This window comes from Cyprinodon variegatus, unplaced genomic scaffold, assembly GCF_000732505.1.
Source record: "Cyprinodon variegatus isolate N-32 unplaced genomic scaffold, C_variegatus-1.0 Scaffold222, whole genome shotgun sequence".
NCBI lineage: Eukaryota > Metazoa > Chordata > Actinopteri > Cyprinodontiformes > Cyprinodontidae > Cyprinodon > Cyprinodon variegatus.
Window position 1 is genome coordinate 144,955 of NW_015150675.1, and position 23,430 is coordinate 168,384.

The window sequence follows — 23,430 nt, forward strand, 5'->3', positions numbered from 1 at the left end:
GTATTAACAGGAGAAGCTGCGCAAGTGAAGTTAGACACTGTCGTAGGACAACATGCAGTAATTTTTAAATGTTTTAAATCAGGTTTGGTCCGGATTAGCCAGCAGTTGTTCCGGACCCTGGTCCAGTATTCCGTCACCTCTGCCTTACATGATAAATAATTTGTTGTTTAAGGTGACCGTAATTTTTTAACAAATGTTAATGTCCATTTTAAAGGTGAAGGAGAATTTGGTCCAATGTATGAATCGGTTACAGATTGCAAAAATGGTCCATCTAATCAGGCTCTAGCCAAAAAAAATCTACTTGATCCAGCTTTGAAATTGATATACACTTTCCAAAAGCAGTTCTCCAGGGGTGCTGGCCCCTGTTGGCCCTGTCTTGAACTGCCCATGCACAACAGACTTTCACCCATAGTCCACATCTAGGTTTCTCTGGTCAGTTAAAACCATTGTCCCTTACTTCACCCTTAGAGAGAAAAGAGCGGGCTACACCCATCATTCAAAGTCCTTGAATTTGTTTGTGTTGTTTTAGGTTTAAGATTTCACACATATGGTGATTGCCGTAAACATGTTATTAGTTATTGTTCATTAAGCCCTGGATTCTAATGTTTCCTGTATGCAGCAGTAACTGGACATAGAGTGTGTGAAATCTTTTTGCAGGTGAATCGTCAAATTTGCAATCATGTTGAATTGGCCCAGATGCTGGTGGGTAATATTATTCCTGGAAAACGTTTTCAGGATGCAATGCATGCCTGATGTGGCTGTCAAAGGATCCCCAAAATATTACCCTTCTGGGTTTTTTTGTCACTGGTTTGAGAATATTTTGAAGCTTGCAATACATTTACTGAAGAGCTTAAAGCAAAGCCTAAACTCAGCATGAATAGAATAGAAAATCCATTTATTGGCCCACAATGTGGAATTTGTTGCTATCAATAAGAATGTTGGCCATAGATTCCCTTTGTAATGATTCTGCTATATATGAAATGTTTCCAGACTCAAAACATACAAAAAATCTGATTATACGGGCATAATTAAATGGAATTATCTGCATTTGTTTCCCTGCAGTTTCCATCCAATTGGCTGTTTATTCTAACTATAGATGGCCATGGAAATGTTACCACAGATCATACTTTAAGGAGGTAAATGGAGCCGCACAGGGTCTTTGAATTTGGTTCTTAAAAATCCTTCAAAGTGCTTGAATTTAGTGTTAACGGTGTGGGAATGCTGGTCTTTATATGTTCTTATCTAAACGGATGTATAGCATTCCCCTCACATTTAACTTACTTTCTGGATTTAGTCTTTTTTTTTTTAAATAATAGAAACATATTTTAAGGCGGTTACACTGGTGTCCATGTATGTTTCTCCTCTGTGACTGTATACTTGTAGTACTCCCTTTACACTCGGAATATAAATTGGCAACAATTCTGCGATACGATACGTATCAAGATACGATTTATCCCCATATATCCCAATAGATGAACAAAGATCATATATTAGGATTTTTATAACAGTATAGCTCTTAAAACCACATGAGATGTTGTTGCTGCTCTCCTAATACTGGTGCAGAGGTGCTGGGTAATAGAAATAATAATGTGCTGCCACCTAGAGGTTGGAGGTTTAAGAGTTAAATAAAAGTAAGACAATGAAATGGAGGTTTGCTTAGAAATATTTTTTTTTACAATTAAGATTAATTTGACTGTATTTTCGATTATTTCCAATGAAATATCGCAATATTGGTATTGAAATTGATACAATATTCCAATATTTGACATGTTTTTCTTAAACCTCCACTTTACACCAACTCATACATTTTTATGTGACATATTTTGGTGCAGCCTCTTGTTTGTTTTTTTTAAACATGCTTAAATATGTTCTTAATGAACCTTATAGGATGAGGAGTAGCACAACAGAGAAGAACAAGGGCAGATACCTACACCCAAAACCGTATTGACGATGCTTCCTTATTTGTGCTGTTAACAATGGAGGCAGTGACATCATCTGTTCTGAAGGACTTTATTTGTTCCAGCTTAACAAATAACACCACATAATACTGAATGGCGAAAAAGCAGGTTCAGAAACACTCTTAAAAACCTCATTACTGCATTATTTATCATAAGTCTCCCACTCCCTGGTTTGAACTTATACATTATTGTAAGTTCTGAATGTGAACAGATGAGCTTCTTGTTTTAATTGTCACTTTTACCAGCCTGATCCAAAACATGCTTTTCTAAAATGGTTACTTTCCAGTGTGAGGCTCTAAAGTAGACGTGACTTTTAAACATGACCTTAAAACTTCAAAAAAATGCTAGGAATAATGATAATGTGGACATCGTAATGTATGTTATCGTAGGACCACTTTAGTGACCTTTTGAACACCCTTGACAGCACAGTTTCACCATTAACTCCTCCTCTTTTAAGAACTATAGAGGAGGCTGGTAATGACTTTGCATAATGAGTTACATCTTTTTTTTTGATGGCTCTGCTCTCTGAAAGATCTCTGTATTGTACAGGGGAGACTGCTAGTCTGTTTTATCTTAAACAAAACCCCTTGTGGCTTTAGTTTGATCAATTAAACTCCTGAAAGGGCCCCCCTTCCTCTTTCATTCCCCTGCCTGAGAGGAATATAAAGTTATCTGTCTTCCCAAGCAATATGAGGACGGAAATAAGTAGTTTGTCTATAAAAATGTCCAGGTACTTTATCAGAGTCCCAGTAGGCCCCGGGGCCCTGACATTGTTCAGTGTGGTTTCGCTGTACTTGTGTTGCCTCCCTCTCTCCCTGTCTACTTTGTCTCTGCCAGAGGCCAGCTACTGGCTGGGTAATGTGTATGCTGGTGGTATCCCCCCCCTTACACACAACACACACAAACATTGGATTGACCGGGACTTGAGCCCCTAGTGAGGCTATCGATTTCAATCAGAGGCCTGGGAGATAGGAGCTGAGTGATGCTGTAGACTTTAAACAGTGGTCAGCTATGTTGTTTGTTGTTTGGTGGAGAAATGCCGCAGGAGGGGGCTCTTTGCTTCTGATGCGAAGTCAGATAAAGACACAGACAGAATTACTTTGACAAAGAGACGTCTTAATCTTCTGACTTTGGAGTTTTTGCTCTGTGTTTGTGTGTTTTTTGGGCATCACAATGTAAAAACGGGGAACAGTGAAGTAATCGACATGAACCTGAAAAGGTTTCTGATGTTAAAATGTTGAAACACATCTTGACATCTTTGAATTTCTTGATGAGGGCTTATTTCATTTATACATTTTCAACATTTATTGAGGATAAAAATATATAAGGGTGAACATGAATTCAGTAGACATTCGATTAAAAACCTATTGCAAAATCTTTTGTGATGCCTGCAAAGGTGAGATACACATTCATGCCTAGAATCCTACAAAAAAACGTAAACTTTTTCATATCTATAATAGAGATGCATAAAGATACATCAGCTGGCCGATATTTTAGGCCAATTTTTTGGGTTTTTTGTTTTTTTTTGTTTATCTGATTCATTGCACACTTAGTTGCCATGTCTACAGATCATGTTAAACACATGGATTGCCACTCCCTTTATCTGCCGTCCATTGTTAATGTTTTTCCATCCATTGATTTTTAAATCTATTTTTCTCTTTAAAAATAATTTACACTTGTTTAACATTCTTTTTCATTGTATCATTTTTGCTGCATGATTGGAGGAAGAGAAAATAATATAAACCAAAAGTAATGCCCCCAAAAATGAGTTAGACTGATGTCAAAACAATTTTTATGTGGATGAACCTGAAAAAAACAGCATTATTAAAAGTACATGGGAGATTATCGTGCAACAAGATGAATTGTTGCAAGATTTGTGACTTTCCTGTACATGCATCTTGCCAGAAGATGGCTGTGTCCATTTTAGTTGAAATACCCACTATTTATCTTTGAAAAACAAGCAAAAGAACGTTTTTTGTACCTTTTTGAATGGGAAAGATGTCTGCGTGTTTTGATTGATCAGTTAACTCCGCTAGTTTGGAAACAAATCAAAAATGTTATTCATTACAGCTGCTAATGCTGCTACGATTGGATAAAAGCTCGACACAGGAGGCAGGTACCCAGTCAACTCTAAGAATTGTACTGAATGTGCATCCCTTTTTGCAATTCCTCTTACAGGATTCTTAATAGATTGATGCCGTGTAGAAATCTATCATTGTGGCTTATGCAAGGTCACATTAAAGAAGGAAGCAAATGTAATGTGGAAAGAAGATGAATAACTAAATATCTATAAAATCAACACAACTGCCACTAGTCCAAGACAATGGAGTTTTCATGGAGGGACATCATAACGTTCTTCATTAACCCTAAAAGAACATATTGCAGAGCTGGTATTGTGTAGTCCTGTTTCTCTGACTGTGACTGACTGGATGTGCTCTCTTCATATTCTGACATGGGAGCTGGCTGGCTGTGTGTTTACTGGACGGGGCTGCCTTTTACAGCTGCCTTTTGTATCTCTGCTTCTATCTCCTTGAACCCCAGTCGGCCTCAGCAGATGGCCGCTCACACTGAGCCTGGTTCTGCTGGAGGTTTCTTCCTGTTAAAAGGGAGTTTTTCCTCTCCACTGTCACTACAAGCGTCCTTAGTGTGAGGGAGATTGCATTTGAGTCAATGAGTTGATGTAATCAACTGGTTTTCCTTAGATAGAAAAGTTTGAATCAATTTGACTGGATGATCTGGTGAACTGTAAAGTGCCTTGAGATGACGTGTTGTGAATTAGCGCTATAGAAATATAGCGCTAATATAGAATCTGGGTGGCTAACTATCACATTTTTTGGGGATGTCAATCCATTTCTAATTGTTAGAAGTAGTCAAAAAAAATATATTTATGTAAGCCACCAATTCATCCCAATTTCTTGGATAAATACTTTCTGAAAATATCACAATAAAAAAGAAATGGTTGAACAGGTTAAATGACACAAAGAAATTGCACAACTATCCCTGAAACCTCACAATGTTTTTCATAAGACCTGACAGCTTGTTTTCTTAGACCTGAGAATCTTTGTCCAAAGACCTGACAACACTTTTCCTGAGACCTGAGAACTTTATTCCTGACATCTGACAACATCTTCATATGAACCTGACAGCCTGTTTCCTTTTTCAAAAGATCTGAGATTTATTTTTATCCTTAGACTTGCAAACCTTTTTCCTAGGACCCGAGACCAGGGATTTTTTTTCCTAAGACCTGACAATTGTAATATTGTTAAACCTAAGACGTATTAGTGGTTTTCCCTGAGACCTGACAGCTTTTTTTCCTATGAAATGAAAACTTTTTTCACAAAACCAACCTGCTATCCATTAGCTTTTTGTTTTTCTTAAGACCTGAGGATGTCCCACAATGTAAACCATAAATTAGAGCATTGATAATAATAATACCCAGGAGGCCCATAGTAAAAATAAAAATAAAAACATCACTGAGTGTTAGAAAAATGTAAATCATTTGCCAGTCTTTTGTTTTCATTGATCACCATGTTTAAATTTTATCACTGCTGCACTTTAGAAATGAAAAAGTCTTGAGAGGTGTACTGAAAAAAATATTGTTTTGTATACACTCTGTGTGTACAAAATTGCAATAAAGTCTGTCAAAGTCTAACTCTAGAGGAGCTGCAGAGAGGTGTAGCTCAGGTGGGTGTATTAGCTAGCGCAACTCAAACTTAACCTCTATGGTCATAAGGAGTAAAAAGAATTGCTGTATAGCAGGGTAACCATTTAAAAATGAACGGGGTCCGAATAAAGAAAATCAACAACCAGTAAAGCTCCGGAGACATTTTAATTATAATCTGTTACTTTAAACAGAATTTAACACTAAAATTAAATTAGGTTTTTATGCATCCATGTTATACATTAGATTTTTAAATAAAAAACTATGTAATTTTTTTTCCATTTTAAAAACTAAAGTGTTTTTTGAAGTAGAGAACAATCGTTCAGATTGGTATATAGACAATTTCCTGATTTACATATTTTATAAAACACCAGAACTGACCGTTTGTTTGATTGTTTTTTTCTTTGTTATGGCCTAATGAGAGCAGTGGGCTTTAGGCTGCCCATATCAAGGTGCTCATTTTGAGCCTAGATTGATATTTACTTTTGATTCTGTTCATGTTGGAGAATCCTGCTTCACAGCAGCAGGTTGAGCCAAACATCCTCTAAATGTGCAGAGTCATCTTTGAGCATGACATTTGACTTTCTTTCACCACTTCACCTCAGTTCTTCCAGCAGTCCACACTTTCTCTGCTCTCTTGTTTTTCCCATCGCCCAGCTTGCCACAGGTTTGCCTGCTGTGTCTAAAAGTAGCAGCAGCAGCAACCCAGACTGACAGCAGCTCATTGGATCATTTGTATCACATGCAGCCTGGTGACGAACAATCTACAAACAGGAGAAGTGCCGCAAGTGAAGTTAGACACTGCCGTCAGACAACATGCAGTAATTTATAAATGTTTTAAATCGGGTTGGTCTGGATTAGCCAGTAGGTGGATCCGGATCCGGACTGCGCTCCACTAATCCGTGACATCTGCTGTAGAAATAAAACAATAAAGAGATTTGTTTAATGTTTCCCAAAATCCATATAAAGTGACTTAGGAAACACCAGAAGACACTAAAATGTAACCTTTTGGCCTACATGCCAAACGCTTCAGATGAAACAAAGCTGTATGGCAGAGTTTGGAGCATCATGCCGTGGGGATGCTGTTCTCAAGTCGGGATAGAGAGGCTGATTGGAAACAAACAGATGGAGCAAAACACAGATGAGAAAACTTATTAGCTGCAGAAGAGTTGAGACTGGGGTGGAGTTCCCATTCCAGCAGGACAGAGGTATTAAACAGACGTCTGTCAAAACCACCCAATTTAAGTCCAGATGGTATTAAAGCTATGAAACAGTTTAAGAGGTGTAAACTCATCTGCCATCATTTAAAGGATGCATCAGCAGGACAGAGGTTTGTTAGATTAGTCACTGCTTCTTCCTATCTAATATTCTGCATGACGCTGTGAAGTTAGTGGAAGTTTAAGGGTTTCACGTCTCGGCCATCGGTTTACAGTAATTTTCTTGACTAGTTTTAGCAGATAAGAGTGAGGTAACACATTTTTTGTTCCATCATTGTTCAGAGGAAAATACCAGCATAAAAATAAGGCTGGTGAAGTTCCTGTTTTGCTTAAACAGGGAAGTTAGTTCGCTCAGTGCAGCAGTTTTCTTCTTTTTTTTTTTTTTTCATCCTCTCAGAAGTATTTGCATCAAGGCCAGCAGATTAAACGTGTGGGTTGGGAACTGGAGAGAGCGTGTTGTCTCGCTCGGGGCCCCTCCGATGCCAGAGTTCCCGCTTTCATCACGCAGGGTGAGAGATTTCTCCTGGACGTTTTTGGTCTGTGTGGCTACAGGTGGGTGGCTCGCATCTTGTAGGTGGCAGCCACAGTGGATTTTATGTAAAAGTACAGAGGAGGTGGCTGTGGGCAAACTGCTTCACAACTGCCAATGTTCATTAGTCTGCTGGATCCCACTCTTAAAGCTCATTTCTGTGCTTAGCGATGGTGTTTGAATTCGACTAATAACTGTTGGAGGTTGTTATAAAAATTAACATTTTAAACGTATTTTTTCGTCAGGACCTTACACTGAAAAAATAATGCAGCCGCATTTGGCTTTAACTTAATCATATTTAGTTACTTTAACACAATTGTCTTATGTCCTACCCTGCTAACATAAACAATTGTGTTAAAGTAAGTAAATATGATTAAGCAAAAGCCAGAAAACGGTTGCATAATTTTTTTTCGGTGTATGCAGAAAGAAGGAAGGGAGTGTATCCTGTAAACAGTAAACATTTGTGTTTAATATTTATTATTAGAAAACATGCTGATTGCAGAAAAGTGCATATTGATAGATTATTGCAAAGAATTATGAAGTGTTCATATGTATATGTCCGAAAGAGCTTCAAATTTAATCTGATGATTTATAAAAGAAACTAATGTTTTCTAATTTATTTAGTATGCTTAAATGTTTATAACAAAAAATGTATTTCAAAAAAAGTTTTTTTTCTCCTTTGAAGGCTTCATGTTCAGTGCGTCCTTGCTGGTGTGCTGCTTCCTACTGCAGAGGAGCCTTGCCACCACAGAGGGGCATCATGGGACCAAGCGCCAGGTCTTCTATGCTGTCCAAATGAAAGGAGGCTCCAAAGCTGCCCGCTCTCTGGCCGAGCAACATGGGCTGGAGTTCATTCAGCGGGTCAGAGCTTGTTTAAATCTCCTTTTATTACCTCCACCTATGGGGCTGCAGTTGCAAACCCCTTCTGGTGTGTGTGTGTTTTTTTCTTCTTTTCAAGAGCTGCCAAAGTGCTGACTTCTATCTCCTACTTGAGTGATATCTGACTTTCATCAAATTACAGCAGCATTTCAGAATATTTCATATCTGATCAAAGACGCTCAGAGAAGTGCCTTTATAGAGTAATACACTCACACCCCGCCCCACACACACGCCTACACATAGGGGAAGACATACAATGTTTCCCACAATGACACATGTCTTACACAAATACACAAAATATCTGCAGCCAAGTCATTTCTGCTGTGAGGAACTTTTGTGGTGTAGGAATTAACTCGATGCCACTGGAAATGATTGCATCTTTAACTCTTCAACAAAGTTTTCATCTTTTTCGCAAAATTTTTTCAAATTCTCCAAATGTTACTTTGGAAAAAGACAAAAAACAGGCCTAAAAGCAGGTTTTGGTGAGGTTGAATTCCTATTGTGTGACAGAGGAAGGACTTTAAGGCTATGAGACTCATAGATGTGAATTAAATCTCTTCCTGAAAAGGTTCCTGGAATGATCTGAGAAATAAGATGTGTGACAAAATCACAGGTGTTCTCTTTTTGTTCTGTTACATTCAGGAATGTCGGAACCTTTATTTGATCAAAAATACCAAGCAAATCAAAAATATTGCATGATATTTTAAAAGCCCATCAAATCACTCCATTACTTTAAAAAACAAAGCATACATCTTAGTTTTAGGTTAAAGAGAAATATTATTTTTTCTTAAAAAGCATCTGGGAATACACTGTGTAGTCTGGGAATACACTGCTTCCTCTCCTGCATCTGTGGCTGCGTACTGCTGGAAAGCTGGCTTAAAGACGGCTACAGCAGCTTCCCTTCAGTCATAAGAAAGATACATTTATCTGTATGGGAAATGTTTCTAAAACAAAGACACTCATATCTCTTATTAAGATAACGTTGCTTTAAAACTACAGCAGGGAAGCTATGTTAAGCTTGTCAACAGCTAGTACTTATGGTTAAATGGGAGTAAAATGTTGTTTTTAAAAGATAGCAAACATTTTAGAGCAAACTTTCCCACCAGTTTATGGTCCTTTTATTGAGATGCCAGAGAAAGGTCCCTTTGAAAATATATAATTTTAAACTATTGCTGTCTGCTTTGATTAAAAACATTTATAAAGGCATACAGTACCTTTATATTTATATACAGTACGATATCGATATTGTTGATGTATCATGTGCACCTAGTATTCATAAAATCCAAAAGCTTTCCTCTAAAGTCTCTGTATTAGATCTCATCTCTTAAGAGTTTAGCGTAGCTTTCATTTTATTCCAGCCTTTCATCCATTTTCAGATTTGACTTATTGATTTGAGCTGCTGGAAGGTACGTGTGCTTTTTGACAGTATTGATTTAAGTTATTGGGATTGTCCGTCAGCCAGAGGTGGGGGGCGGGGGGGTCTGAGCGCTGCTTTTCCTCTGGGGAGAAGGGGGCGGCAGCTCTTTGTAACCTTGGCCCTGCTGCTCTGCCGCCGCCGCCTGGATCATGAATAAAACATGACTTTGACCTTTATCAGGAGTGTATTGGACAGTCCACCCCTGTGTCTTCCTCTTTGCACGTCTCTCTCGCTCCCATTGTCCCACATGCGGGCTCACAAACACTCCAGCTTTATCTCATGGTGTTTTTTTTAAGCATTTTGTTCCTAAACTGTAGCTTTTTAGTAATAATCAATAAAATAATGATAATTCTTGTTAGCTTCACTTCTTTTATCCTGTTTTTGGAGTTATAAGATGCAGCGGTGCCATTTACAATGTGAATTTACAGTTTGTACATCTGTGAGGTGCATTCATTTCTAAAGGCCAATTTATGCTTCTGACACAAAGCCTCTGCAACCGTCAAATCTGTCTCTGTGCGCGACCACGTCCCCCCAAGCAAAGGCTCTGCAACCGTCGTCACACACCTAAAAAAAAACTACGTGTCGGACGGTCGCAGAGCCGCGCAGACAAAAAACAGTTGTGATTGGTCCTTGCTATGCCTTTCCGGCTGTCTGTGTGGTCGTCCTTCTCGATTTGGTGCCGGGGCACGCCATTTTTAAAAACCGAGGAACAACTACAATGGACAACCTATGCGTCCTCCATTGTCCTTTTGCCAGCTCCATTAGCAGAACCTGTTCCTCTTCGATTTCTAGCAACTCTAGATCCATCTCCGTGACCCTGATATCTTGCAGATGCTCCATTGAAGTTCTCATGACTATCCGCCAAAGTTCTTGCGAGTCCTCAAATAGGCTCCCCCTTGCAGTTTGGGGGGAAACTGCTGTGACACCCCAGAAATTCCAGACTGACGGCGCAGAAGCATACCAGTTAAACTGATTCGCGACCAGACCCAAGCGACATTTGATGTGTGTGGTTGCAGAAGTATAATCTGCTCTTAACCCAACACCAAAATACCCACTGATGAGCCACAGACAGTCCTCCATTTTTATGACCCCCTCACCCGCCCCTCTCGCTCTTATTGTCCCACATGTGTGCTCACAAAACCTCCATCTTTATCTCATGGTGTTTTTTTTAACCATTTTGTTCCCAAATTGAAGCTTAGTAATAATCAATAAAATAATGATAGTTTCTGTTATCTTTACTTTTTTAATTTTGTTTTCTGAGTGATAAGATCCAGCGGAGCCATTTACAATGTGAATTTACAGTTTAGCACTAATTTCTAACCCAACACCAAAATATCCACTGATGAGCCACAGACAGTCCTCCATTTTTATGACCCACCCCTCCCTCTCTCCAGGTCCAATCTGCTGACTGGCTTCCTTTACATGCCTGTCGCCAGAGGCTGATCCTAAATGTCAGTGACACCAAATTGCCTTTGTTAAGTCAAACCTATTTTAATTGTGTCACCTGTGATTTCCTCCTCTTCTCACAGCAAATATCATGTATGTGAAGGAAATCTCCAGGCTTCACAGTTTGCTCTGATATATGAAGTAGTTTTAAAAACGTCGAAGTGGAAGAGAAAAAAGTCTGACAAGCCAAGCGCCAGCTTGAGAGGAGGGTGATGTGTGTTGGCATTCCTGCACTAATGCCGCAGGACTGGAATGGGAATCAAATGTCTCCATGCTGGCACTCAACATATTGATGGTCTCTTTGATCTAGCGTACCGCATCCAGGAAAATGTCATTACGTGTCGCTGTTGTGCAGATTTGACGTATTCATTTTCTAACTAAAAGACGCAAAAAAAAGAAAAAAAAGCAGGGATAAGACCAGAGACGACGTGTTCCTGCTACGTGGACATGGCTTACTGTGATGCATTGTTGTGCGTTTTTGTTTCCTGATGACAGAATGAAGCCTTTTCTGTTATCTTCACGCATTTAAAAGAAAAATAGCTTTTTTTTCTCAAACATTTGTCAAGGAATCCTTTATATTAAACGGTGGATAACCGTATTCCCAAAAGGATGTGGAGCAGTAAATTATAGTAACGTGATATATGACCGTATGTTAATCAGTCTCATCCTCAGACATGGCTGCTGTTATGTTGGGCTGTCATCACATCAGTAAAAAACAAACATTACTCTGTCTGCACAGGTAATGGCAGCTATCAACTGATCCAGGGATTCCAAAAAACAAAAGCAAATAAGGAACCTGATCACAATCAGAAACGGATGCTTTTCTGTTTTCCGTTATATCAGCACAAAACAACAGCCCCGCGGCGTGATGCTACATGTCGATAAAGCTTCCTCACATTACAGCCGACCCCGTTTTAAGCCGCGTCGTTTGTTTTTCCACGTATTGTTTCTGTGCTTATTTAAGAGCCTGCAAATCCGATTAAAGGAAGATTAGACGTGCAGTTGTCATTGCTTTTATTTTAAGATGAAATCACAGCGTTACAATAATCAAACTCCTGTTTTTTTGTGTGCCTATAGATGTGTGAGTGTGTTTGTGCAGGATTTGTCTTGAACTCTGACTTCAGGAAGTCCCTGGTCTCCATCCAATGGTGAAAGGCCTCCCCTGCCCTCCCGTCGTGGTGGAATACTGCCGGCAGATTAGCATGTCATTACCATAACATTAACATAACATTACCGCGCCGCAGCTTGGCTCACTGTCTGCGGACGCGATCAGCTCATCGAGGGATTCAGACCTCAATCCGCCCTCCATCCCCTCCCCTCTCCTCTCCTTCCTTTTTTTTCTTCTTCTCTGCACCGTCGAGGTGTGTATTCCGTCTCAGTAAAGATGTAATTGAGGTAGAGCATTGGATGTGCCAGCTAAATGAAATCACACAAACACTCCAGCATCACCCGAGACTCTCTGTCGAACACATTCACATAGCTCTCCCTCTGATCGCTCTTAGCGTTGCACCTGATTCAGGTTTTTTAATGTAGCCCCAGTCAGATGCTAAGCTATGTCAAAGCCTTATTCTGACTGGATTACTTCAGGCTGTTACATTACAGTCAGATGTTTGTGTGTGTGTGTGTGTGTGCTGAGCAAAAGGAAAAAAAAAGACTAACCTGCCACTATCTCCTCGCTCGCCCCGGCCGTACTTATTTCTGTACATTGGGGGCACTAAGGGGTGCCAAAAGGGACACCAATCCTCTAATGGTTGAGAGCGAGGGCCCATTCCATTAGTCAGGGGGCCCAGAGTTCATCACCGCTTCTCGGTGTGAGGAGGGCGGAGGAAGCGAAATGGAAGCAGGTGTTGGCCGGGGGCAAAACGGAGGGCAGCGCTGCACCAGCTGCATGCTGGGAAATGCAGCACTTTTATTTTCCCCTTCATCTGTTTTCGCTTCTGCATGCAAGTGCAAAGACTCACGCTTTGTGCACGCCGCTTGCACGGCCCATACGTATGAACACACGCTCGTTCTTCCTCCCAATCACCTGCTTTTGTCCCGTTTCATTGAATTGGGTGAGATTTTCTCCATTTTCCTTATCTCTCTCTCTCTCTCTGTACCTCACACACTCATCCACTCACTCATTCACTTGCTCCTATCTCAATCTCTTTCATTTTCCCTTTGCTTACCGCCCTCCCCACCCCTCCCGCCCCCCACTCCATCTTTGCACATGCCTCACTTTCATTTCTAAATGTAGAGAGGGACCAGACCGTGGAATATGTGTGGAAGACATGCTTTCCTCCTCCCAGGTGGGAAACTCTGTCTGGGTGCAAAGGTAGCACAGAAGAAGAAGAAGGTAGAAGAAGAAAGTGGTGAGCGGGTAGGGGAGAGCAGAAATTAATGCTACAACTCCCGTTCTCTCTTTCTCTCTCTCTCTCTCTCTCTCTGTGGGCTTGGATGATGTATGGCTGCAAAGGCCACATGTTGGCCGTGTGATGGATTAAAGCACTTTGTAGGAAAATTACTGAGAGCGCCTCAGCACATCCGAGTCTAGCCCTTAATAAAACTCTCTTCAATATTGAAATGGAGAAAGAGGAAAACACAGATAGATAAAGAAGATAAAAGACACGGCTGGACAAGAGAGGGAAGATGTGCGAAACACACAAACACACACATACTGCTTTTGGAAATGAAAGAGGTAAGAAGGAAATGACTTAAAATCCCCTTTGTTGCTTCATAGGTGCTGTACAGATTTTGAAATAAAAAGATATTATTTTCAGATATATTTTAATGTTGAATCATACAGCTGCACATTTTATTTGAATTTTAATCAATAGACTAAAGAGCAGTCACAGAAAGTGCATAAAATATTTGCTAAAAAAAATGAAAAGTGTATTCATTAGAGATGCACTAATCCGATAACTGGATCGGATTTCTGGTCAGATATTGACTAATTAGTTTGATTAGATGTTGTATATCCAACCCATTGCACTTTACATGGAACTGTTATTTTTTTCTTTTTGCTGCTTATTTGTTGACAAATGATATAAACTACATTTATATTTATACCTTTTTTTTTTTTTAACAATGTCTCTCCCAAAGACAAAGCCTTCACTCACATGGTGAGATATATAGTTCATTCATTCAACAGTTAAATTGGATCATATCGGATATTGGCCGATACGCTCCGCCCAGGTATCGTATCTGATTGGATAAGAAAAAAAAGTAGATCGGTGTATCTCTAGTATTCATCCCACCTGTAGTGTGAAATCTCTAAATGCAATGACTCCTGAGATGACTGTCCGCCTGTTCTGTACCTTCACCTTCAGGGACGTACGTAGAGGTCAAGAGTCAATTCCCCCCGGAAGTGTTTTTAATTCAATTATTTAAAACTGACCATTTTCAAAGTCTTAAGAAGCAAAAACATCGTTATGACTTTTGAAGAGGCTAGGCTCTGCATTTGAAAACAAAATGGCGTCGCCTACAGGCAGCGGCTCGCTACAGCTCTTTACAATTGCACAAAGCATGTCTAAAGGCTGATTTATACTTAGAAACCGGGTTGTCTGCATGTGTGTGGCAGTGAATACAAATGTGCCATTGCCCCTTCTGCAGACACTTTTGTGCACCTCTCCAAAATTGTAGGTGACCAGGTCACCCTCCTGCTCTACCCTATGCATATTTCCTGTTTGGTACCTTACCGGCTGGTTTTGTTTGTATGACCGCCATTGTGGAAAACGACTCGTGAAGATGGACCAGCTAGAAGAGCGAAGTGCGGGAGAGCGCTGGGACCTTTTTCTCAACCGGATCCCCGCCCTCATGTCCCTCTGTTGACCACTTCCTCACCGCCTCAGCCGTATCTAGACCAAAAGCCAGTTCGTCAAAGTCCCTCTTGCGTTGTTTGGCGGAATAACATAGCGCAGACCACGCTTTAATATTGAGCATACATCAAAAATATCTGCAACCTGCTCACTGCGACACACTGCTGCGGGAGGATAACCAGCCCTTAAGTCTAAGTCATTTCTCTGTATCTCTTCTTCTATCAGCCCTGCCATTATAAACTTTATTTGTATGTCCTCTTTCTTTTGAAGCTTCTATCTTTAAGCGGTTAGAAATATTTCTCAACATACATTCCAATATAATTGAAACGAGTTGCTTCATTTTTACTTCTGTATTTAAAATAGGCACCAGAATTTCTATCATAATCTTACACAATACTTCAGTTATCATATATGGAACATCTGACTTTAAAAACATATACAGTTCTGGCACAGCATCTTCCATTTATAAGAAGTGCTCTCCCTCTATCTCTCTCTCTCTCTTCACTGCTCCTGTTGACACGACCTCCTGACTTGCTTGATCTACTATGTGCGTCTCGCTGCATTTTGCTCTGGCATCCGGCAAAAATATAAAACAGGTTCAACATCCACAACAGAGAAACCAACACTTAATAAAGGTTTCCCTTTTAGTCGAAGATGTCGTTAACATATCAATCACATAATGAATGTTGATTCAGCTAGTGGAAACTGACTATGGACTGCTACTGAAGGAGTTTATTAAACCTTGGTCTGATGTTCCCTTGCTCTCTGAGTTGCTCACAGGGTTGAAATAAAAATATTACTTAAAATACATTTTTTAAACTCACAGTCATTCACAACTTAAACTGCTCTTCACCTACATTTGTAGCTAGATGCGCTCCTTTTCCAGTTACTGTCATGCAGTATCTGGGGTAGCTTGTGTGTTGTGGTTACCATAGCAACGATGTGTGTTGATGATAACCTGCAGCAGGTATGCACAAACACACAAGCTACTGTTTTATTAAAAAGTCACTCTACTTTTGGTTCTTAAAATTCACCAAGATCATCGTCCTACAGGCAGATTTAGTGTAATTTATGTTTAGTTTATTTTAGGGGTGAAACAATTAATCTGATTAATTGTGTTTAATTGATTAATTTAATAATCGTCAACTATTTAGTAATCGATCAATCATTAACCAGTATATAGAGACTGAAAAATATGCCTTTAGCTGACAAAGCGACGCATTTAGAGCAGTAATTATATCAAAATTAAAAAAAGAGTATGAAGGTTAAAAAAGGTTTTTATTTGTCAAAAGGTTTTATTCAAGTGGAAAAGTTTTAGTTTCACCTGGTTTAACTTTTTGAAAAATCTTCTTTAAGTAACTTGTGGCTATCCGATGGTTAATCAAAAACATTAATGACAGATTCATCGATTTACAAAATAATCATTAGTTGCAGCCCTCATTTATGTATCACAATTTAAAAAATAAATGAATGCAGAGGAACTAACCTCGGTGTCCTCAATGGTATTTACTCCCTGCTCACCTTTGCCAAATTACACCGGCCTCCAATATCTCTCCATGGCTAAAGCAGGTGCATAAAGCAGATGGATTTATGTAACGTGTTTTAGGGACAACTCAAATGCAGATAAGACAAAATCCAAATGGGAAAAACTTACAGCAGACCTGAGGTGATCTGGACATACATGCCAACAAAGTAGAAACCCAGCAACGAGGTATGAGAACTAGGAACTTAGGTCGGAAGAAAAGAACAGATACAGGCTATGGGGTTAAATAATTAAGAGTCTGTACTGTCATTATGCCACCATAATGATTTTTGCTTTGAGATACCGGCCAAAATGCATGAGATACACAAACATAAAATACACAAACATATTTAAAGGAGACATTAAAACGATAAAATCAGAACATCTATGCATAAGGGTTTACATGTGCTGAAATGTTAATGAAACGGGTGGCTGATTTTTTCGGGTGAAGATTCCCTCCCCAGCCCTCAGAAAGAAACTGTTTCTGAGTCTATGTTTATTGATGCAATGTTCCTGAATCATTTTACTGGTGAAGCTGGAAAAAAAGAGTGCATTGCTTTGGTAGGTGGAATCTGTAGCAGTAAACCTGGTCCTTTTCTAGCTTTGCGTGGTGTTAATCAAGTCCAGATCCTGTAAATGACATCCAACAATCCCCTGTCCTGTGAGGAAGTGAGAGAGCCCAGAAAAGGACAAGTGAGTAAATTATATGGAGGTTATGGCTGAGGGGTGAAAGACTATAAAACATGAATGAAGCTCAAGGAAATCTAGACAAAATGTCAAACAAAGAGAGCTAATGTGGATAATTAAAACAAAGAAATTAGACACAAATGCCTGAATTAATGGAGAAAACATCATGAGAAAAGGATCATAAACCAACATAAAGCAAAAATTAAAGAGCACAATAAACAGCAAGGAAGTAGTCAAAACATGTAAAAACCAAAAGGAAATTATTAGTGAATAAACACAATCATAAATTCCAAGGTAAACAGCAGATCAGAGATGACGTTTAAAGAAGGTTTCATGGCACAAATGTAAAAAGACAAAACCTTAAAAACATAATTTCCCAGCAAAGCTTTTTTTTTCTGGTCGGTCCATTCCAGAGGAAAACTGTTTAAGAGGTTTCCTAAAGACTGGATGCTGGAAAGCAGCATCGCCTAGTGTGACAGAAAGCCTAAAATTGAGGCAAACCTGCCAATTTGACAAAGAATTGTCTACAGGGAGCTAATTACAAATGCATGCCTCCCTTTTAGATTTTCTGTTTTTTATTTAACAACCATAATTCACTGTCCTTTCATGTTAAAATGTAATATTTAATGTTCTTCGGGTTGCATAAAACTACGGTAAAATACATTGAAGTTGTGTTTCATTGATGATATATTGTAAGAAGTTCAGTAGGTGTGAAAACTTTTCTCATGTGTATGTACGATAGCATCAAAATGCCAATTTTTTAAAGATTATATATATATATATAATGTGTGTGTGTGTGTGTCTGTGTGTTTTGTGCAGCTCATTCCAAAACTATAGCAAATTACTGACATTTCAAAAGCTCACTGAAGGATTCTTAAAACTCTAACTTCATACTTTTTCACTTTAGAATGGACTGTTAAACTCATTGCATAGCCTTGCCAATACTGTAACTAACAAGGCTTAACGGCTCACCCCATTTAACCCCATAGCATAGCCCTCCATCATCCAGCCCCTTTCTCTGCTTTCCTTTAGCTGAGCCTGTGGAGCCCCTGCCCCTGTGGGGCTGTTAGCAGACACACATGCTGTCGTTTTCTCCAAAGGCTCTCAAGCAGCTTTTTATGCACTGCCTCAGTGCCTCTGGATGTCTGTGTTTATCTTTGGTTATCCTCTACACTTCCTCCATCAGTTCCTTTCTTTATTTGTGTATTTATTTTGTCCTTGATGGATGCCACAAACGTTTGCTCAGAGCCAAAAGTGGCTCTTTGGACCCTCCACCATGAAGTTTGCCCAAAACCATAAAGAGTCAGCTAACATTTTAGATAGAAATGCAGTTACAAATCTAGGTTTAAGCATTTTTGAAAGGAAATGTTAAATTAATTTCCCCCCAAAAAACAAACAGAAGCAACGATCATCCCACACCAGCAGGTTTCATCTAGTTTCATAAAGCTTTACTAAGGAGTAAAATGACTCTTTAAAATTAAAAAGTTCCAGATTTCTGATCTAGACCAAGGGCTCCCAAAGCTGGGGTCTTGAGACACCAACCGGGAGGTCCCCGAGATGGTTTCAGAGTCATTGTGATGTGAGCTCTTAGGTAAATGGAGGGCCAAGAAATATACCAAATTACATAAATGGGAATGTCTGATAAAAAAAAATGGGGGCTCCGTTCGAGATCTCACCTCGTGGGGTCTCTATGATCCTAAGAAAGCTGAGAAATCAGCCCAGAACTACACAGGAGATGCTCAATGACCTAAAAAGTGCTGGGACGAAGGTATTTTCTTACGAAGGTCCCCCTGTGTAAACCTGCACATGTCAAGGGCTTTTACTGTAGGTTAGCCAATGAACATTCGGATGATCCACAGGAGTCATGAAAAAAAGTCATGTGGTCAGATTCACCAAAATAGAACTTTTTGGTCATAATTCCACAAACCGTGTTTGGAGGAAGAAGAACGATGAGTACCATCCCAAGAACGCCATCCCTACTGTGAAGCATAGGGGTGGTAGCATCATTCTTTGGGGTGTTTTTCTGCACATGGGACAGGGCAACGGCACTGTATTAAGGAGAGGAAGACCGGGGCCATGTATTGTGCGATTTTGGGGAACAACCTTCATTCCCTCAGCTAGAGTATTGAACATTGTTGGAGGCTGAGTCTTCCACCATGACAATGACCCAAAGCACACAGCCAGCATAACCAAGGAGTGGCTCTGGAAGAAGCAAATCAAGGTTCCGGTTGTGGCCTAGTCAGTCTGTAGACCTAAACCCAACAGAGAATCTTTGGAAGGAGCTCAAACTCTGTGTTTCTCAGCGACAGCCCAGAAACCTGACTGATCTAGTGAAGATCTGTGTGGAGGAGAGGGCCAAAATCCCTCCTGCAGTGTGTGCAAACCTGGTGAAAAACTACAGGAAATGTTTCCAAATATTTATTTGCAGCTGCTGTATCACACTATAATAGTTAAAAAATATCATACATTGTGATTTCTGGATTTATTTATTCTTTTAGATATTGTCTCTCACAGTGGACATGCACCTACGATGACAATATCAGCCCCCTCCATGATTTCCAAGTGGGTGAACTTGCAAAATAGCAGGATGGTCAAATACTTATTATCCTCACTTTAGTTGCTGTGTATTTTCTGAGGGAGGGGGGAGTTTATTGATCATGTTTGTTGGTCTTGTGATGATGATAATATTGCGAGTGTTTAATTGAAGCAGAGAAGTAATAATCTCAGCACTTGGCTTGTTTTTTTTTTTGCCTCTGCTATAAGTCCAACCAAGACGAAGATCCAGATCATGCCAAGCTTACACCGTCCATTATAGAGTAGTTAAAACACACATGTTTGTGTGCAAAGCAGTGTTTGTGTATGTTTGACGCTTAGTGTTCCCGTGATTAGTGGCTGGCAGATCGGGTATATTTGTCCAACAGCACTGTGTGTCAGGCGAGCTCAACGTCCGCGCAGGAGAACATGAGTGAAGGAGTGGATAATTGATAGTGACAAGGCGCTCCCAGCCTTAATTGCAGCCGGTGAATTAGATTACCTTTTCAAAGTGCCTTCATTAGTAAAGGGAGAACCACACCAATGGTCTCCTGATTGGCCTCATATTGTTTTGCTGTGGGAGAAATGTATATATAATGTATGTGAGTGTGTGTGTGTTTCTTTTTTGGATGGTTTAAGTTTAATATTTTTTTATTATGACATTTTCTGAAAGCTTCCTCCTCAATTTAGGCCACTTGCTGATTTTTCCAGTATTAAAGGATTAACATTTCAACACACTTTTCAGTGACATAAGGAAAATATTAGATATTGTGTTGACCTTATAGGTCACAGTGAAACAGCTTTGATGTTTTTTTTTTCTGTTCTGGAAATATATCCATGCTTGTCATTCCATCCCTGTGGGAACAAAACATCTAGACGGCTGAAAAGAAACTTATTGCATGAAACCTGGATTTTTGAGATGGCCATGTCAGAAGTAAAGAACGCTTGAATCTTGTTAAACATATGACATTTACTTTAAAAAGCAGACATCATTGTCAGGTTTAGTAAAGTGATTGGTGATAACACATTAAAGATAGTTACAGGCTGGTTCTGATACATATAGAGGCCTGTTTGTGCCTTATGAACACACAAAGACAAACTAGAAAAATGACTTCCACTCTGGAGGGCCGTAGCATGAGGCGAGCCCAACCTACTGTAGTAGCATTACTTTCAGCCTGTCCAGTTTAACACATCCACAGCAGTGGCAATCAGGATCAGCTGTACCACGAAGCTCGTTATCAACTCAATCCAGCTTGAACTGATCATGAAATTGTGAATGCGCAATTATAAAGGTAGCAGACCAATCACAATCATGAGCGCAGAAGAGAGAGCGCCATATTTTTCCTGAAAGGAACAAAAACTCATCTTACAGAAATAAAAGAAGAAAAAAAGTCTCAATGAAAAGTCAAACATGATGCAAAATACCATGGCAATGGAATGCTGACTCCGTAAATGAGCAAGTTACACTTCAGTGACATTTAACACAGACTGCATCCCAATCACCATACTGTTTATCAATTGCATTCCCCTCTGGAGTGAGGAGGACTTGGAAGCAGATAAAAATGAAACGCAAAAACATGATTTATATCTGGTTAGTTACACTTTTTAATTCAATAATGTTTGGGCTACAATAAAGCTGGATGCTCATACCACAGTTGCATCATATCAATACAAGAAATTATCAGTCTGAATGAAATGATCCTTTTTTTGAGCTGTCAGAACTTCTTTTTTTTCTCGCAGTTTAACATTAACACAGAGCAGCTTCAGTGTAACATCTACCTTTCTTTTTTATACTGTTACAGCAAACAAGAAATATTATATATATATACAGAAATCCAGGTATTGACCCACCTGAAATCCTTGTTTTATAGACTGTGTTCAGGCAAGTGCCTCAGCATCCCTGACGTTGTACATGAAGTTGATGGTTGCATAATATCTCATGGCCATACATCCAGTCTGTGATTCAGTGAGGAACGCATTCCTGCATGTTGCACTCCTGATACGTGGTGCCAGGATGTGGAACATAAGCCAGTCTTGCCGGTGTAAACCGGTATCACTTATAGAAGTAATTGTCTTAATGAAACAAAGGATCTTCTCACAATTTTACGGTCTGATTTTTATTGTATATTTTTATTTAGCGTCATACTTCAATGATACAAGAGAAAAGTGAACGGCGGTGGTGTATGACGACATTATTAGTGTTGCGCCGATGCCATTTTATGGCCCCGATACCTGGCTGTGCAATATTGGTCGATACCGATAGTGTCTGTCTGAAATTGATGTATGTGTGTATATATTAAGAACTGCATACTACTTGGATGTAAAATAATAGCCATCATGGCTTTGTTAAGCTGCTTCCTACCTTTGTGAAGCAGGGAAAATACTAATACAAAGTGAATCCAGTAGAACTTTTTATTGCCTTCCTGGAATGGGTGAGAAGAATTGAATAAACTTTTGGGTCTCAGAATGGTAGCGGTGCCCTATTTGTTGGTACTCGCTGATACCGATACCACCATTTTAATGCTGGATTGGGGCCCCGTCCAATACAAGTATCGGTGCAACACCAGACATTATACAGGATAAAATAAATACAGAATATCAAAGTTTGATAATAAGCAACAGAAGCTGCTGTGATGAAGAAGTGGAATCATAAAAGTGTTGCAGTGGGGATGGAAGTGTCTTCTTTCCAAAATAGTTTCGTCTTAAACCTAAAACTTCAAAATCCTTCATCCCAGGCAGCTTCAATATCAGCTACAACCATCCTTCCAGATCCTTTTTCCATATCTGTCTTCAGACACAGCTCCAGCACAACCCTCCCCCCCCACATACCAAAAACACACACACACCGACATCCCCATATCTGTCTCATGCTTCATTCCCACCCCAGCCAGCCTGCAGCCCCCTGCCGAGTTAAATGGAGTGTGCTGGCATCAGGGGAGTCGTGTGTGCTCAGTTCAGCTCCGCTCAGCTGGGCTGCCAGTGTTATAAACTTGCTGTGTGATTATTGTCAGAGCTAGACTCCTCCACCCAGGACGTCTGTGCTGATGGGTACTATGTCACCGGGTACAGCCATCCATAGAGAGAGGAATGAGAAGGCAAAGAAGGGATTGAAACCAAGGTGAGAAAAAGGCGGCGAGCAAGGAGAGAATTATTGTTGGTAGGAGAGAAGAAGAAAGGTAGCAGGGATTGAAGGAGAAAGGACAGAAAAAAAAAGATAGTGTAAGGAGACCCAAGCATCAAAGGAAAGAAAAAGCCAAGCTGAGCTGAGAAAAGACGGATGTACATCTGTGGCAGCAGACAAAGACCAGAGAAGACACAGAAGGAGTGATATAAAGACTGAGAGACAGAAGAATAATGTGCTGGAAGAAGACAGAAAGGCAGCAGGGAAATCAGCACTGCAGAGAAGAAGGAGATGCAGGGAGGGCGGATAGAAAGAAAGCCAAGGAAAGAAATTAGATAGAAATTTTTCAAGCGAGTGATGTGTGCTGTGATTGTTTTCTCTCTCTCTTTCCTCTTCTTTCTCTGGCTCGTTCTAAACGGTCGGGATGTGGCCTGTATCTGCCGGCAAGAAGGAACTCAATTTGGGACAATTTACTCTGCAGTCTCAGCCCTGATGCACCTCGGGGACAGAGAATAGAGAGAATGAAAGTGAAGGAAGATAGAATCAGCAAGACGCACGCATGTACACACACACACGCACGGAGGCACACAACATGCGCCTGGCACACAATTGCTGCCGAGTAGATTTCACTTAGTTAGTTCTAACTCTCCCAGGCGGTCAATAC

The 23,430-nt window shown here is 39.9% G+C and overlaps 1 protein-coding gene across 1 annotated transcript in view; it reads left to right on the plus strand.

Annotated features, from left to right (window-relative positions):
* Positions 1 to 23,430, plus strand: part of LOC107088562 (neuroendocrine convertase 2-like) — a 319,033-nt gene that overhangs the window by 6,262 nt on the left and 289,341 nt on the right. The window contains exons 2-3 of the mRNA XM_015380822.1: positions 7,234 to 7,345; positions 8,051 to 8,226. Coding sequence (XP_015236308.1) covers positions 7,234 to 7,345; positions 8,051 to 8,226 — 288 coding nt within the window. The remainder of the gene's footprint in view (positions 1 to 7,233; positions 7,346 to 8,050; positions 8,227 to 23,430) is intronic.